Source organism: Lycorma delicatula, chromosome 8 (assembly GCF_047948215.1).
Source record: "Lycorma delicatula isolate Av1 chromosome 8, ASM4794821v1, whole genome shotgun sequence".
Classification (NCBI taxonomy): Eukaryota; Metazoa; Arthropoda; class Insecta; order Hemiptera; family Fulgoridae; genus Lycorma; species Lycorma delicatula.
The window spans coordinates 30,432,343-30,450,285 of record NC_134462.1 but is presented as its reverse complement, the minus strand read 5'-3'; the positions used below and the strand labels follow the sequence as shown (position 1 = coordinate 30,450,285).

Genomic DNA, 17,943 nt, shown 5'->3' with positions numbered 1-17,943 from the left:
AAAGAAAGCAATTAAATGTATAAATTATTATTTTTAAAATAATTTATAAACCCTTTAATTTTTAATCGACTTCAAAAAAGGAGGTTATGTATTCGACCTTTACATTTATTTATGTTTCTTCGCACACAACTTTTTTCCTGTTAATCCGATTGAAATAATTCTTGCTGAAATCGACGCAGCTGCTTTTCATGGTGGCACCATGTTGTTGAAAGAATGTTCACAAAACACAAAACTCGGTGTGATGAAACGTTTTACGCCGTCCGGCAGGTAGGTAGGGACAGTGGGAATCCTGATATTTTATCTGTATTTGTCACTTAAATGTTGTTATATTTTGTAGGGGGAGGTAATGTGAGTTTCTACACAAGATATGTAGCAACGTTAATAAAATCATAAAAAATCAAGATATCTCGTCTTAAATCTTTCAGATCAAATAAACATTGCGTACAACATACAGCATCGGTAGGGACGGTGGTCTTATAATTCTTCGAGGTCGGTTCAGAAAGTTCGCGGCCTGATACAGAGATACCGCTAGTAACTCCAAATGACGATTTGTAGTTAATGTAATATCCATTTAAATACCACACTAATCAGTTTCAAACATCTCCTCTCAGTTGTTTAATTGTTGTGATTAAGAGATAGTAGATGACTGTTGTTTTTTTGTGCAAAATGGATAAAATAGAAATTCGAGCAGTAATAAAATATTTCCCTTGATGGTTTAAACCTGATAGATATAAAAAAGGAATTAGATTCAACAAAGAATCTTCTTCATTGTTTCAACGGTAAAAACGTAGACAGCTGAATTCAAACGCGGTCGAACCTCCACCTTTGACGATGAGCTTTCAGGACGCCCTGCAATCGCCACGACCGATCCAAACGTCACAAAAATCCACAATAGGGTATTAAAAGATTGACGATTGAAGATCGACGATTGAATATCAGTAGACCGTACTCACATCTTACAGGAGCATTTATGAGAAAGCTATCAGCGCGATGGGTACCGCGTTTGTTAACGGTTGACCAGAAACGCATTCGAATGAACATTTCGCAGCAGTGTTTGGACAAGTTCAACCGTAATTCAACTGAATTTTTTCTACGTTTCATTACTACTGTTGAAACGTGGATTCATCATTACAGGCTTGAGACGAAGCAATAGCCCAAACAACCGGTAGAAGTGCTCCAAAGAAGGCAAAAAGGGTTTGATCAGCGGGAAAAGTCATGACCACTGTTTTTTGGGGATGTCCGTTGAACAGTGCTCATAGACTATCTGGAAGAAGGAAAAACAATCACCGAAGAATATTACGAAACATTGTTGGAGCAATTTAAGGAGGCTATTAAGACCAAATGTTCATATTTGGGCAAGAAAAAAGTGCTTTTTCACCACGACAATGCACCCGCGCGGGGGTACACGTTTTCTGTTGTTACTAAAATTCACGAACTGCGCTTCGAATTGCTTCCACATACATCATATTTGCCAGATTTGCTCCGGGTGATTATTTCCTGTTCCCGAATTTGGAGAGATGGGCTTGTTGGGCGATGATTTGCTTCAATGATGAAGTCGTAGCTGAGACAGACCTTACTTTGCAGAACTTGAGAAATCGTATTTTAATGAAATATTAAAAAAGCTGGAAAAGCGATGGACTAAGTGTATACTTTAAAAGGTGACTATGATGAAAAATATAAAAAAAATTTAGTAGGAAATTTTGTGTTTTCTTTCTTAGGCCGAGAACTTTCCGTACCGCTCTCGTATTAACGTGCATCACATTACACGGTCTTGATGTCGGTTCCATTTTTTTTTTTAATAATGATTAATATTTATTTTTCTATTAAAACTGTTTAATATGTTGGTAAAATATTCTTTACTTAATTATTTGTTTCTGTTTTATTACATATGATACGTTAAAAACTTGTGTTTATTTATTTCCTCTCCATTTTTATTTTTATACGTAGAGTACTTCATTTTATTCAGATTATACGTGTACATCTTCTAAGCACAAAATTATATCCCTAATGTTATAGTTTTCACTTGAAAGACAACGGATTAAATTCACTCTCGTTTCGGTCAATTATTTTCTCAATTTTTGATCCGATTAACTGTAAAATGATTGCATTTTTTATAATCTTTATAGACTGGTAAATAGTTAATAGTTTGAATTTTATCGATTAGAAAGTTGTAAAAATTATTTTCCTATTTTTATATTTGCTACTTTTACTTAAAACGAGATTATAGGAAGTTTTTTGAATTTAAGATTCAACTATTCTCTTGTACATCTTCCTTTTTCATCGTAATAATTCCGTTTTTTTTTTTATATATATAGATTATTGCCTTATTTTTTTTTTTTTATTGTACTTTATTAAATTTAATCTTTCTGAACATTTTCATATAATCGAATAATTACGTTAACGTTTATTGTCAAATTGGTTTTTTGATCTTCCTTATTTGTGATTGGATATTTTCCATCATGAATTCTCTTCTTTGTTGTGTTGGAACTTTACTATCTTAAGTTTCTTTGTATTCCTAAAATTGGCTATGTCCATTTTCCAGGATGACCGTTGTTTTATGTCAACTCGACCGATCGTTATGGATGTACCTAATAATAGAATTTGCTGCTTGGCATTTTTTTTTTAATTACAATTATCAGCGTTATTCTAATTTTTATAATATTATGAAGTACCTAAAAAACGTTCAGTTACTTGACCATAGAAGCTGATTAATAATTTATTAAAATGAGTTTCTTACTATTATCGTTGTATTGCATAAGGAGCATCTAGTATCACCAAACTGATAGTTGAAAATTAGGTTCTTATCCACACAAAAATCAGTTGACCGAGTGCCTTTTAGGTGATTTAAAAATTAAAAAGTAAAAGTAATTTTACTGCATATCAACTTTACAGTTACTGTTTGTTTTACTTAATGAAAATTCTTTAGAAAACATTATCGATTATAGTCCCAGGATATTTGAATGATTAATCTTTGGTGTTGTTCATATTCTCGATTAAATTCTTGCGGTTTTTATGATGAATAAACTATTATTCAAAATAAATTTATTTCTTTTACAAAATGTAATTAATCCATCAGCTGTTTAATCTTTACCCATATGGCACTACACTTCACGAAAATATATATTTATTTATTTGTGTTAAAAATTTTTACGTTGTATCTAATAGACTTTCCGTTAAAACTCTATAACCTACCAGCGAAAAAAAGAATAGATCAAAGTTAAGGGAAAATTTTTGATATTAGAAAAGAGGTATTTACCAACAGACGGCGAAATAAGATAAACGATCCCGTCTAAAAATCTTTGTAATTGTTGTCAAATCGCCCACAGTTCTTTGGAAGATCTCTATTGAGGTTATGAATAGCTAACAAATTATGCGTTGTTGAGCTGAAATATAATTTTTAGCAAATTGTTTTTGCTTTAAAAACTAAAGCGTTATTTGAAATTTATTCATAAAGGAATATTTTTACTCATCCTCGTAAATGTTTCATATTGGGACTGAAGAAAACATTAATTCTATATTAGTTTCCATTCGTGATCTGTTTTTTTCTCTTTTTTTTAATAAAAAATTAAACAACAATATATATTATATTACAAATAAGTGTATTGTTACTTTGTTATTTTCTTTAGACCTCATGTAAGATTGACAAGTGGAATCAAATTTTCTTAAAATTCGTATATTTTGATTTTATTATTTCATCATTATGTATTAAATATTATTTAAGTTTAATTCATTGTTATAGGATTACTTTCATTTTCTCACATTTTAAACTTTTTCCACATTCCCGTCCTGATTTTTCTATCCTATTTCTTTTCATTTGGAGCACAATATACATAGATATTGCATCATCATTAACATCATTTGGATCTTACATCTCAGTAGTAAATGATTTGCTCACCTTATTGAATTGTTAGCAAAAAGTAAATTTTGGGATTTCTCGTAAAATATCTGTTGATATTGTTAGTGTTTCTTTAATATACTATCAGCAATTAGGAATATTGTAAAAGTTGGGAATATCAGCAGTTAGGAATATTGCTAGGTTTACAGGCGTGTTTGACAAGATAAAGGTTTCCGATATCAGTATTTTCAGGTGGTTTTGAAATGCTCTTTCGAAGCTGACTGAAGTCAGAAAATTAGCCTTCATCACCCTCCACCCCTGAGTGATCATACAAAGTATGTGACTTCTTGTTACTGTAAGGTACCAGTAACTAATATTGCAAGAACATTCGAAGGACCACTTAAAAAAACTTATGTTTAAATCCCTGCGTAAAATAACTCCTTTAAAATACGGTTCTTATACGGCTTCATTATGCATATACGGTTGGAACGTCAGATAGAATTTGTTGCTCTAAAAACATAAAATACAGACGTTATTGTTATTTAAATGTTATATAATAGAAATATCAGGTTGTTTAAAAACTATTGAGCCTCTGGAGGCAAAAATTGAGAACACATTTATGGTTATTGCAAAATAACATTATGAGGACCTGCACAATTTTTTTCGATGACTTTCTGCCATTTTTCGAGCAACACCATAATCCCCTCGCTGTATAACTACTTTGGTTTCGGGTCAAAAAATCTGACATGTGGTTTTCACAGGCCTCTTTTTAAACTAACTTAACACCATTTCGGAAGTTCTGCAGCGACCGAAACACATGATAATCTGACGATGCCAGGTCCGGGCTCTATGTTAAATGCATTAAAACCTCCCAGACAAGTTCTGTCAATCTCTCATGGATCGTTAAAGATGTATGTGGTCTGGCGTTGTCAGCGCGGTATACGACACCATTTCTGTTGACCAGTTACGGCCATTTCTTTTGAATTGCTAGTTGCAATCGCGCTAATTGTCACAGTATAGGTCTGAGTTTAACGTTCTGCCTGGCGGAAACAGCTCGTTCAATCCCACCAAACGCACAGGATAACCTTCCTTCGCATCGGTGACATTCTGACTGAAGCAAGAACAAGGCTAAGAGATGTCTTTGCCGAGGTTTAGAAGATGTACTTCACCAAAGCCCATCGGGGTAGGTACGGAGGGAGTGGCGTGGCAACCGAAATCGTCACTTGGAGGGTGTCTTTTCCTATGAGATCGGACTCTGGAGCTTCTCCTCGCCTCGATCATCATCTTTTTCGCACATTATTATCGTAGATAATCCATTATTCATCAGCCGCTTCAGAAAAGGTTCAATTTCTTTACATTTCGGTAGAGATTTGCAGAAAGAAATTCGATCGAGTAAATTTTTCCGAGTCAGATCGTGCGACACCAAAATGTCGAGATTGTTTATCCAGCTTTCTCAAAACGGTTTAACACTGTCTGGTGATGGATGTTTAGGTCATTGGCGATATCAAGACTGCTTTCATGCCGGCCTTCCTAGATTTTTACCAGAATACGCTAATGCTATCTCGTGCACAAAAGGCTCAATACGTTTTAGACTACCTATTATATACAGGTAATTTTCATCCTTTTAATCTATATTAATTCTACGGTACTTGAACAGTTGTTGAAGTATTATTACATCCTTTCATTACGCGAAAATTTTATCTCGCCTTTTAACATTGTGCGTGGCATTTTAATTGTTTGTTAATTAAAAATGAGTTTTACAATTATATTTTATACAGTTACGTAAGCTAAGGGAATTAGATTATTACCAAATAAAATATGCTTAGCAGAAAGGAAAGAATCTGATTTCTCTCCAATAACCTTTGAGGTAAAGCACCTGTCTAATACTTTCTAGTACAACGAACGATCGTATTATTTTAAAGATGGAAATTAATCTTCGGGTTGATTACATATAGATGCATCCTTATTAAAAAAGTTACCCGCTTCATATATTTTAATTAACCGCATTTACCGAAGGTACTGAACCATAAGTAATTATTTTTTGTTAAGGTTAGTAACATAATTGTAAAAGATAGATAAGAAAGCAAATGAATGATGAACATAGTATATTTTTAAGCCCTAATTTATTATTAATAAGTAGTTACTACTTCGTTGTTGCTAATTATTAAAGTCATCCACTATGTATTTATAAATATTATACTATATTTATGAAACACGCACCCGTGACCCGTAGTATATGATTATTATTATAGTTTGAATTTGCTGCTGACTTCAATAACATTTATCTACGCCGATTTTTTGTACCGTTTTGCGGAAACAAAAGAATTACAGTATTCATCCTTTTGGAATGAACTCCAGTCCGGAAATTGTTCATTTTCTTGATAAAATGACCTTCTTTAATGATGGTTCACGCTCGAATTGAATTTTTCTTCGGTTATATGTTATGATACGTTTTTATTTATTTCTTACAATAATTTACAGTTAAAATAGATTTTCCCGTAAAATATAATATTTTTAAAATTATAGCGTATTTTTATTTTTGTTATTATTTTTTTTTATTTATTGATAAATACTTTTGTTATTTTTAAATTTCAATGTGATAGTAATACAATAAAAATTAGAAGGTGAAATAATTATTAATTAATTTGGGACATTTTAAGTTGGACATAATTTTAAAATAATGATTTAATCATAGATTTGTTACAATAAAAACAGCTTAAATTTCATCTGAATTTCAGTCACTTAATTTTCAGATGATTGACTTTTACTTTCCCATCTAGAGCAATAGAAGGGAAAATATTGTAATCGATTCAGTTTGGGCATATGCGGTTTTCACCGGATCTTGACGTTTTGACACATAAGGAACAAAAAATCGGATGCAAATTTTCCGGAAGATGTATGTGGTCTGTGTTGTCAGCGGCGTATATGACATCCTTTCTGTTGACCATTACGTACGTGTTCCGTGTTGCACTCCTTATATCTCAAGAAATACTGGACCGATTTGATTTTGACCGAACTTAAACTTGGTCAGATCACTTCTATATATGAGGCATTGATGCCATTAAATTTTCTACTTAAAAAGTCTAGGGAGTGAGACTATAGAGCAAGGTCACACTCAGTATTTCGAGATTTCGTAATTAAGTTATTATTTTTTTCTTAGGCACATTTGTTAACAATTAGAAAATAATGTTTGAAAAAAGAATTTTTTTCAAAATGTCACCCCCCACCCTAAAAAATGTTCTTAAGAAACTAGTGACTAAGTGGGTATACTGCGTCAATAGTACCCCCTCTTACCACAGCGCTATTGTAGCACTGACGTACAGCTGTAGTCATCTGCTATGTTGTGACGTCACAGGTGAGTGGTAGAATTAAATACATGAATAATATTTAAAGTGTAAAAAAGTATTTTAAGGAGCCGCTAGTACCGCCACACCCGCGCGAATGAAATACGGTATGCGCACGCGCTTTAGTTAGAATCATTGAATAAAATAAATAAAAAATATCATATTTAAATAAAATTATAAATACTTAAAATTAGGTTATGTGTGTATGTGTGAGTAGGCGTGCATTAGAAAAAAGCGTGGCGGGAAAGTCACACAACTGTGTTGTCAGCTTTTAGATAGCTTTTAAAAGAAAGCTACCTATTGTAATGGATACCATGATTCGACTTCCGAAAAATTTCGACATTTCTTCGCGTTTCACATCCCCTAGACCCCAAAACCACCGTCACTTCAAAAGTTTATATATATATATATATATATGTTTCACTTTCTTGTGGACTCGGCAGTTGTCGTAATTTTGCGCCAATCACTTTCAAATTGCTCCTTAAAAATAACTCGTTCCAAAATCTCGGTCGAGTTCGTTAATAGCTAAAATCGGACCATGGGGATGGAAATCTGGAGGCTTTTTCGAAAAAACAAAATATTTTTATAACTTTCTTATTAAGTAAAATATCGAATTCGGTTAAAGTTCCTACTATTCTTTGCATAAGGGCCTAAAACTTATCTAAGTAAAGTTTTTTGACATCACCAATCACAGGGGGTGGAAAAATGAGGTTTTGAAGACAAAAAATCATACCTTCCTTAATAGACACAATATCGAATCGGTTTAAAGTGGTTGATGTCCTGTAAACATTACCTAAAACATTTTTTTGAAACAATTTTTGATATGACCAACCCTTACTGGAAGGTATGACCAAAATATTGCTGGAATTGTAAGAAGATAGGGCTTGTCGTATGCTAAATATGTGAAACTTTTTCACATTCAACCATTGTATTGAATAAATTTGATGTTTTTTATTAACTTTAAGGTGGAAATTGTTTTTACCCCCTACTTAGCACCGGTGAAATCTACCTCTGCCTTCCGGTGTGCCGAAAGAGATTTTTTTTATAATGTAATTTGATTTAAGTTTCACTTGTTACTTTAAGATGTTACTCATGGACTTTTAAGTTTTGTGAAACTATCGGGTGGTCAGAGTATGGTCTAGTATCTTTTTCAGCACCTCAGACCACCCTTTACTACGTTTTCCTTGGCTAAATTTCTATCTTTGGGGAAGAAGGATCCATAGATTAAAAAAAAAAAATCAATAATATTTTCTAATTTACCTATCTTCTCGCCAGATTTTATTTTATAAGTTACTATATTTTTCGTAGTTTACAAAAAAAAAAAAAATCATAATTTCTGGACTTCTTTTCATATTTTAATGGTTGATTTATTTAAAAGTTCGTAATAACCCCTTGTTATTGGTGAGTGATATCTAATAGATGAGGAGAAGCCTGCTCATGTTTCTACGGTATACAGCGTGTAGAAGGAGAATTATACACGCCACAAGATGCGCTGTAAACATTCTGTTCTTAACTACCAGGAATTTATTAGTTAGTTTAGTATTTCCTAGTTTGTGGAATTTCTATCTTTGAGATCATAACAGAGAAGGGCTGTGTGATTCAAATTTCCTGGCAGTTCTCTTCTCAGTATGGTTAACTATTATGGATTTATGGAAATAATTCAACTTTTTGTCAGTTCTTCCGTTTTCTCTTTCGGGTTCCAATATACGTGTCTCCACTTGCTATTTTCTAAAGTTTCCTCTTCCTTCCTTGACCCTTGATATATATATATATATGGCCTATGAACTACGTGAATTTTATATTTATAAGATTCTACTACAATTTTCACAATATTTTATATTTACACTAAGATTATCATGATTGATTTGAGTGTGTTTTTCTGCCATTCCTTGCATTGTCATTGTAAAATTTGTAGTTTACGCGTTTCGGAGTACCTCCGTTCTCAAAATTTATTTTAGTTCTTGGTCTTCCAAAGTTGGGATCGTCCAATAAATGTCAATAGGGATGGAAAGTGGGAGGAGCTTAACATCACTGTTTATTCAACGATCCCAACTTTGGAAGACTCATTTTTATAAAAGTAGTTTTGAGAGTGGAGGTACTCCGAAACGCATCAACTACGAATGTTAGTGAAAATGCTAGGAATGGCAGAAAATAATACTCAAATCAATTCTGCTACGAACTACTGTCTTTTTGTAATTTTTCTTTTAACCATGAGAAAAATTGTTACAAATAATTTTTAAGGATATTAGTTAGAATAATGTGTAGAAAGTATCTTTTGGGGTAGAGCTGTTGTCCCCAAGAATTGGAAAAAAGACTTTTCATTTTTTTTTTAATAAATCGATTTAATAATTTTTTCTTTCTCTTAAATGATGTTAACTTAATTTTTACGTTTTTGGTGGAAAAAAATTTTTAGTTTATTTTCTGAATTACTTTATTTTTGTAAAAAAAAACAAGGTTTTATTTCATCATCATAAATATAAAATAAAATATAAACATTTACGGGACGTAATTTTTATAATTTTACAGGGTTGTGGTGCTGCGGTCAGAGACTCGGCCAGCCTGAAGGGTGTCCGCTACGGTCCAGGCCATGAAAAATTTCCTTCTTGGCCGGGGGAGGCGGACTCCCATACAGGCGTACCTCACGGTGGTTCTTCAAGATCAAAATCGTGGACTGATCATACCAATTATCCGAAGGAAAAAAGCCCACCGGTTGCTCGACCCTTCATGAAACGTCCTAATCCCGCTTTCACACAACAGGCAAGTTTTTATTATTATTCTCATCTTTAAAGAGTGTAAAACCTTTTTAAATGTTTTTTCTTTTTTTTTATTAAATGTTTTTTTAGAAATCTTTTAGACTGAAATATGTGTTATTTTATATATCTCTGAGTTTTTATTTTGTAATAAGTGACTGTTGTTCTAATTTAGAGCTACTATGTAGCTAAATCGAAGTCTCATTTAATAGCAGATTTATATGTCAAACTGTCAGTTAAGTTGTTTGATAACATATTCGGACTGGCTACCCATATTAAGATTATTTGGTAGATTTTGTTACAGATCTTTTGATACATTCTCTGTCGTATTACGAAGGCTATCGTAACGAATGAACTTTTCGTAATTCTGAACTTGTAATCAACGAATAAATACAAACTTATTTTTTTAAATTTTTTATTCTCAACGTCAAAAATATTTTATTTTAATTTGTACGCCTTGTTTTTTATATAGAGTATCTTTCACCTTTTTTTTTCAAAATTTATTTGAAAGTTTATAACTTCATACGTAGAGCTATCGAGAATGTCTTACAAATTTTTTTTTTAAATTATAGACCCCGGACCGAATATGCAGAAAAGTGTTTTGAAAATTTTATTTTTCTTATTGAAGGGATGTGATATTTAGAAAAAATTTTAATTAAGCAAATTTATGAATATTTTTAGAAAAATATTTCGTAAAATTTATTTCCCACATCTATATCTATATAAATAAAAATGTAAATATTCGTTCGTTCAAAATCTTAAATCTCCGAAAGTTCTTCACCAATTGCTTTGAAATTTTGGCAAACGTTGAATTCGAATACACGCGTGTTTTTATATTACCTACTATTTATATATCTAAGATGTCACACCTGTGACGGATAAAAACATACTTTTTTTTTAAAAAAGAGCGCACACTGTCGAACGTAAAAGCAACACACGCTGTACTAAATATTTTTCAATTTCATTTCAATTTTCCGATGTGCTATAAACTAGAAAACTACTGGACCGATTTACGCGCGGGGGAAAAGGGAAATAGAGAAAAATCGAACAATGGTGAAGGGGAAAAACAGGAAAAGCAAATAGAAAGGGGAAAAGAGAAAAAAGAAAAGGGGAGAAAGGGAAAGGGAAATACGCAAAAAGAAATGGTGGAAAGGGGAAAGGGAATCTGGAAAAGGTTAAATTTTGTGAAGTTCCGTAATCTTCATTTTGTTAATGTTTTATTAAACTTTCAATTGTGTTTATTTAAGTTATGTGTTTTCTCAAATCTAACAATAGCGAAGCATTGCCGGGTCTAATAATATATATATATATATATATATATATATATATATATTGGCTCTTAACGCTTTTAATTTTTACTATTAAAGTAATATTTTTTGGTATTTCTCTTTATCATCTAAAGGACTATTAAAATTAAAGTAGTTTTTTCACCTATATTATATTCCAAAATGAGAAGTAATTTTTTTCATTACTTTCATAAAAGTTATAATTCAATATTTTTAAATAATTCATTTCTTTTTTGTTTAGGATTCACTTCTTTATGAATAAACTTTTCCTAAATTTCCCAACAAAGTAAGGAAGTCCCCAAAATCAAAAATGTTTATTATTCAAAATTTGGGAATTTTAATTTTTTTTTCGTAAATTTTATTTTTATAATCTTGACTTGATCGACGTAGCCAGGAAAGTCACGCAATACTTTGCAAACTTTTATTTTCTTTAATATTGTACCGATATATAATGAAAAATATATTGTTTTATATGATTACATGATTAATTCAATACCTTCCTAGTATCTCGTAATTTTTTATAGGCTATGTAATTATAAAACACTTGAATAAATTAATTCCCATCTGTTGTCTAATTATAAAACTATGAATCCCGTTATGGTACAAGAGCTTAACTGTTGTTCTTAAAAAGGAATAAATATGCGTTGTAATTAAAAATAAAAGATTGTTAAATAAAATTCATTTGTATTTTTAAGTATTTGAATACATTTTTTTATAAAGTTATTACATATTTACAATACAATAAAATTCTTATTATGTTGTGAAATAAACTTCTGCCCGTGAATAAAAATATTTCATCTTAAAAAAGGTAAAAAAAGTTTTTTTTTTTTTTAATTGGAATACTTGAATGAATAAAAGTATTTTTGATCTGTTATAGTTGTTATTTTTTAAAGATAAATTTACAGTTACTTTTTAATGTTTGGTGGTTTGTTTTGAAGTGTTTTAAATGTAGTTTTCGTAATTTATTTTAAAAGTGTTCGTATTTGATTAATAAATTAGTTAAACAAAGAATGTAACGAGCTATTAAATAGTTGAAGAATTCAAGGTGTTCTTGTAGGTTAGCATTAAAATAAATTTAAAAACCAGTGTTTTTTTTTTTTAATTATTTTAAAAATTATATTGTATATGTATATATAATTAGGTAAAAAACCGCAACATTCTGGTTTCCGTTAAATGCTTGAATTTTTAAACAGTTTTTTTTATTTACATATTAACTCCAACAAAAACATACTGCAAATAACCCAGTTAAATTAGACAGTCATTGGTACAATTATTTCTGATACAATATTGTTAATTTAATATATAATTGTTTTGAAATATGAGTTGCGTTATGTTTACAGAATTTGAATATAAGTAAAAATATGGAAAAAATTTTTTTTCGGTGGGAGAGTGTTCAGTTATCAGGGCTTAGTAGTTTTTGTCTCGTTCAGAATCTCGATAAGATGAAGTGTATAATATTATAATAATAACTAAAAACATTTGGAAAAAAAATTTAATTTTCTTATTACATTTTGTAAATTTTAACATAGCAAAAAATAAATTTTCAAGATTAGAAAGGTGTATTTATTTAAATACTAGCAGACCCGGCAATGCTTTGCGATTGTTAGATTTGAGTATATATACAAATTAAATGAACACATTGAAAATTTGATGAAACATTAACAAAAAATAATTCACAAAATTTAACCTTTCTCTTTTACCCTTTCTCCCTTTTCCCTTTTCCCTTTTCCTATTCCCCATTTTCATTATTACCACATTCACTTTCTCCATTTTCCCTTCACCTTCTCTCATTTCCCCTTTCCCTTTCTTTCCGCCATTTCTCTTTCCCATTTCCTTTTCATTTTTCTCCTTTTTTTATTTCTTTCATTTTCCCCTTCTTCCCTTTTCCCTTTTCTGATTTTTCTCTTTCTCCCTTTTTCCCCCCGCTCGCAAATCGGTCCAGTAGTTTTTTAGTCTATAGCGGACACACATATTGGAAACATTGAAATGGAATCGTAAAAATATTTAGTAAAGCTTGTGTTGCTTTTACGTCAAACAAATTGCGCTGTTTTTAAAAAAAAGCATGTTTTTACCTTTCACAGGTGTGACATCTTAAGTATATAAAAAGTAGCTATATAAAAACCCGCGCGTATTCGAATGCAGCGTCGTGTCAAAACTTCAGAGCAATTTCTGAAGAACTTTCGGAGATTTAAGATTATGAACAAACGAACATGTACGTTTTTATTTATATAGATATTGTTTTCATGTAGGTGAATATTTAATAAAAAAAATCGGATTCGTTTGCTAAATATAACATATAATGTAGGAATATTTTCTTTATTTTAAAGTTAATAAGATAAGATATCATAGTAAATGAAAACTGGTTTGCGATTAGTAGGTATTACTGTAATGTAAATAATAAATGTAAATAAACAGAGGTGATATAGAGAAGCGTTTGACATCTAAATAAGTAGTTCCTTTTTTGTTATAGGAAAAAAGTAGCAGTAGACCTTTATTATAATGCGGAAATATTCTTATAATAAAGGTGAAAAATTATAGTACCGTTTTATTTAAAAAATTTTTTATTCGTGCACCCATTTTTTTTAAGTTTATAATTTTTATTTAGTGTAAAATTGTGTGAAATTTTATAAAACCTCCACACAAAAAATTCAATTACTAGTGACACATTATAATAATAATAATAACAGTTCTTTCGATATTGGTTAATTTTAATAGTTTATTTATTTTATTTATTTATTTTTTTTTTTTTAATAATTTTAGTAATACATTTAATTTTAAAAGTTTTTAATGGTTTTTTGTTAAACATTAATTTTTTTTAAGTTTTACATTAGTGATTAATCGAACTCGCTTATTTTCTTATTGGAATAATATAGTTTATCCCTATAATCCGTCAGGTTTTTAGTTTAAATTCTGGTCAGATATGGAATACCTTTTTTGACGATTGGTCCTCCTAAGAATCAGGAATGTATAGTTCTGACTTCTTTCTTTTCTAAAATTCTTCCAATCTTTCCCTAACGTTTCTCATCTTTCTTTGGTCCATCCACTGTGTTTCCTTTTCTGTTTCTCTGGTAGTTTAGATTCATACACTAATTTTCTGAAAGCTAGTTTGTCGAAATTATTTCTTTAGAAATTTAATAATTTTAGATCTTTTTCAATTTATTTAAGGAATGACCTTATTTTAGTTTTCCTTTTTCGAAAAATTAAATATTTGTTTTTTTTTGTTTTTTTTTTTTTTTTTAATTAGTTTCATTCATTTAAAAATTTTTTTTATTAGATTTTTTCATGAAAAATTCTGTAGCGCTTCTTAACCATGTATCTTCATTATTCATCAAACAATAAATAAATAGCTGATTATAATTATAAAATATTGAATATGATTTAATAAAATTTCTTTATTATTCAAATTATCGTGATTTTTGAGATTATAGATTGTGTTAAATGTACTTCAATATGTTTCTTCGTCAGTAATTGAAATGACGTACATTTTCAAGTGTTTAAAATCTGAAGCTGATGCAATACTGATCAGCTGATGTGATGAGTAAACTATAATTATGTTGTGCGTCATACAACAATAACATCAGAAGTTTACTTGAATACTGATTAATTACCATAAAATTTTCCTGTTTAATTATAATGCATAGCTTTATCAAAATTTAAATTAATGTTATGCCGAATTTAAGTAACATTATGAAATGGAACAAGTACAGATTGAAGTCTTTGCCAATGAATCTTTACCCAATGACAGCTAAGCACACTTAACGTCAAAAATATGAACTATTGGCGTCGATAATATTATTATAAATCTCTCCTGTTTTATTTAGAAAATTCCAAATATGTTTTCTATATTTTTTGAAATTTTGATTTTCATTAAGATCTTCGAGTAAGAGATCTCGAAAAGATCCTCCTCGGAGTGTAAATAATTTCTTGCTTAAAAAATATGTTAAAAAATTCATTCTATGCAACTTTTTTATGTTAGTTTTCATTCATTTTCCGTATTTTTACTTTCCCGTCTAGCGCTATTACAGAACTAGCTGTAGAAGAGAAAATATTGTAATCGGTCCAATTGGGACATATGCGGTTTTCACTAGATCTCTACGTTTTGACACCTAAGAAACTCAAAAAACCGGTTGGAAATTTTCCAGATGTTCGTATGTACGTGTATGTGTGTATGTTCGGTGTTTTAACACCTTAGATCTTTAGAACTACTGGACCGATTCTGACCAAACTTGTTCAGATTACTTCTGTATTTATGCCATTAAATCTTCAACTTTAAAGGTCAAGGGGGTGAGGCTGTAGAGCAAGGTCATCCTCAGTACACGAGATTTTGCCTAATTAAGGTCTTATTTTTCTTAGGCGCGTCTGTTAACAATTGAAAAATAATATTTGCAGAAAAAAGCCGTTTCAAAATCGCACCCCCACCCTGAAAATTCTCTAAACTAGTGGCTAAGTGGGTATACTGCGTCAATAGTACAGCACTGACGTGTAGCTGTATAAATATTGTGTGTATAACTGTATAAGTTATGTATGTAAGCCGTGCATCAGAAAAAAGTCTGGTGACGGGATATTTTTACAGCTGTGTTATCTTTTTTAATATTTTATAAAGCCAATTTTACTGCAGTAAATAGAAAGGAAAAAATAGCTCACCCGTTGTTAAGATAACTCTTTGTTTAATGAAGCATGCTTATTCCCAACACTTACTGTGTCGTGCTTAGAGCTTCAAATATATAATTACATTTTTTTTTAATTTCAAATAAGGAAAAGTAATCGAAAATATTTTTTTTTAACAGAAAAATTTGAAGAGTTTTTTTATAATATTTTCTAAATGATGGTCAAATATCAATAGAAAAAATTGTGAAATTTCTTAATTTTTTTTACAGTTAAGTAACCTACAACATATTTATTTTCAGTTAATATTAGGCTTCTAATTGTTATTTTTAAAAAAAATCGCATACTCTATGAGAACGATGTATAAATTCTATAAAATTATATTTTCAACTTTATCTTATGAAATGAATATAATATTATGTTTCGTATACTTAGAATTTACTTCTATACGAAGTTAATAACACTGCATATATATATATATATATATATTGTACTAGGAAACGGTCTTTGAAGATAGGTACATTCCATTGGGATAGATCGCTGCCACGGTTCGAGGGAGATTTCACGGCTGTGCTTCGCTGCATCTACCTCCCACACTGCCATTGCCCTCTTAGATTTTACTGCTTCTGAGTACTTGCTATTATTTATCCAAATTTATTTTGCGTAATTTTATAAAATAATGAATCGATTTTATATTATAAATATATTATTAACGCTACATTTAAATTACAATATTCATAATTTTGATGTTTTTTGGTTATTTTTAAACTTTTAGAGACTATATTATGCAAAACTACCATAAGTCAAATACACACATTACTATTTATGTATGATAAGCTATTTTCAAAAAAATTCAAAGCAGAATCTCTCAAAATAAATTATTGAGGAATGTTTATTGTTATGCATATTTTTGTACATATTTTCAGCAACTGCAATAAATTAAAAAATATTATTATAAAATATTGATTATTTTGATATACATTTTGAATACCAAAATTCAAAATAGATTTTTTCAAAATTAGTTTAGGATACTTTTAAATATTTAGTCTAGTAGATAACGTACCAGCTGAATATAATTATTTATAATAACTTATTGTTTATACTTCTGGTTATATTTTTCTCTTTATTTTTAGATTAAGTATTTTTAAAGTAATTTCTGCTTCATCAGGTCACGTAAAATTATTTATATCAATTTAAATATATATATCTTGAAGAATTCTGATACAGAGATATGTTTACCATCTCAGTCAGTGATATAAAATCAATTATTCTGATGCTGTTTCAATCTGTGGCAGATAATAATGAATGTCCTAAATGTAATTCTGTACCTAAACAAAAATATTTGGACTATCATTCAATAAAATACGATTTAATTTATTTTCTGATATTGTCCGTACTGAAACTTTGTTTCCATAACCTTAAGAACTTTGGTTTCCAGTGAATGACAATGGTTTAAAGATTCTTGAAGCTCATACCTTTATGGTTGAAACTGTGTTGACGGTGTTGAATCCACATGATATATGAAGGAAATTTTTCATTAAAGGTTTTCAGACATCGCAATACTGCGTGAAACTTGATCAGTAAGTTCTGAGATCTGTTAAAGATGCACTCAAATCCAGAAAACTATTCTAACGTAGGGAAAGTGTAATGATATTTCTGATTGCATAGATCAAAGCAAAAAAAAAAAAACTATCAAAATATTTGAACAAACAAGCAGAAATTTCAAGTAGTATATACCGAGCAATAACTAAATGTGTTACATTCATACAAAATAACTGCAGAGCATTAATTATAAAATAGTAATTTTCTTAAACATGTTGAACACTAGTTGTAGTTTTTGAATTTTTAAATAAAAAAAGGGAAGACATTCTCAAAGAAACATTTTTCCGATGTAACTTGGTTTTATCTATTGGGTTCTTTTTTTATTTGGTTCGTAAGACTATTGAAAAATGTGGAATACTGGTTGGAATTAAACACCAAGAAAATGTTTTATATGACTGTTACTGGAAGGAGTGGAGATTTGGTTTTACATGACAGATCTGTTGCGTGATTTTGGTAGGGAGGGTCTGGAGTTAGGAAAGCAGAGTGTATTGGGTAACTTGGTAACCTCTTAGCTAAATAGC

General features: G+C 30.1%; 1 protein-coding gene across 2 annotated transcripts in view; it reads left to right on the top strand.

Moving 5' to 3' along the window:
• Positions 1-17,943, top strand: part of Shrm (shroom) — an 844,325-nt gene that overhangs the window by 468,307 nt on the left and 358,075 nt on the right. For both annotated transcript variants that reach the window (XM_075373296.1, XM_075373295.1), the window contains exon 3: positions 9,706-9,936. In XM_075373296.1, the coding sequence (XP_075229411.1) occupies positions 9,706-9,936 (231 nt within the window). The remainder of the gene's footprint in view (positions 1-9,705; positions 9,937-17,943) is intronic.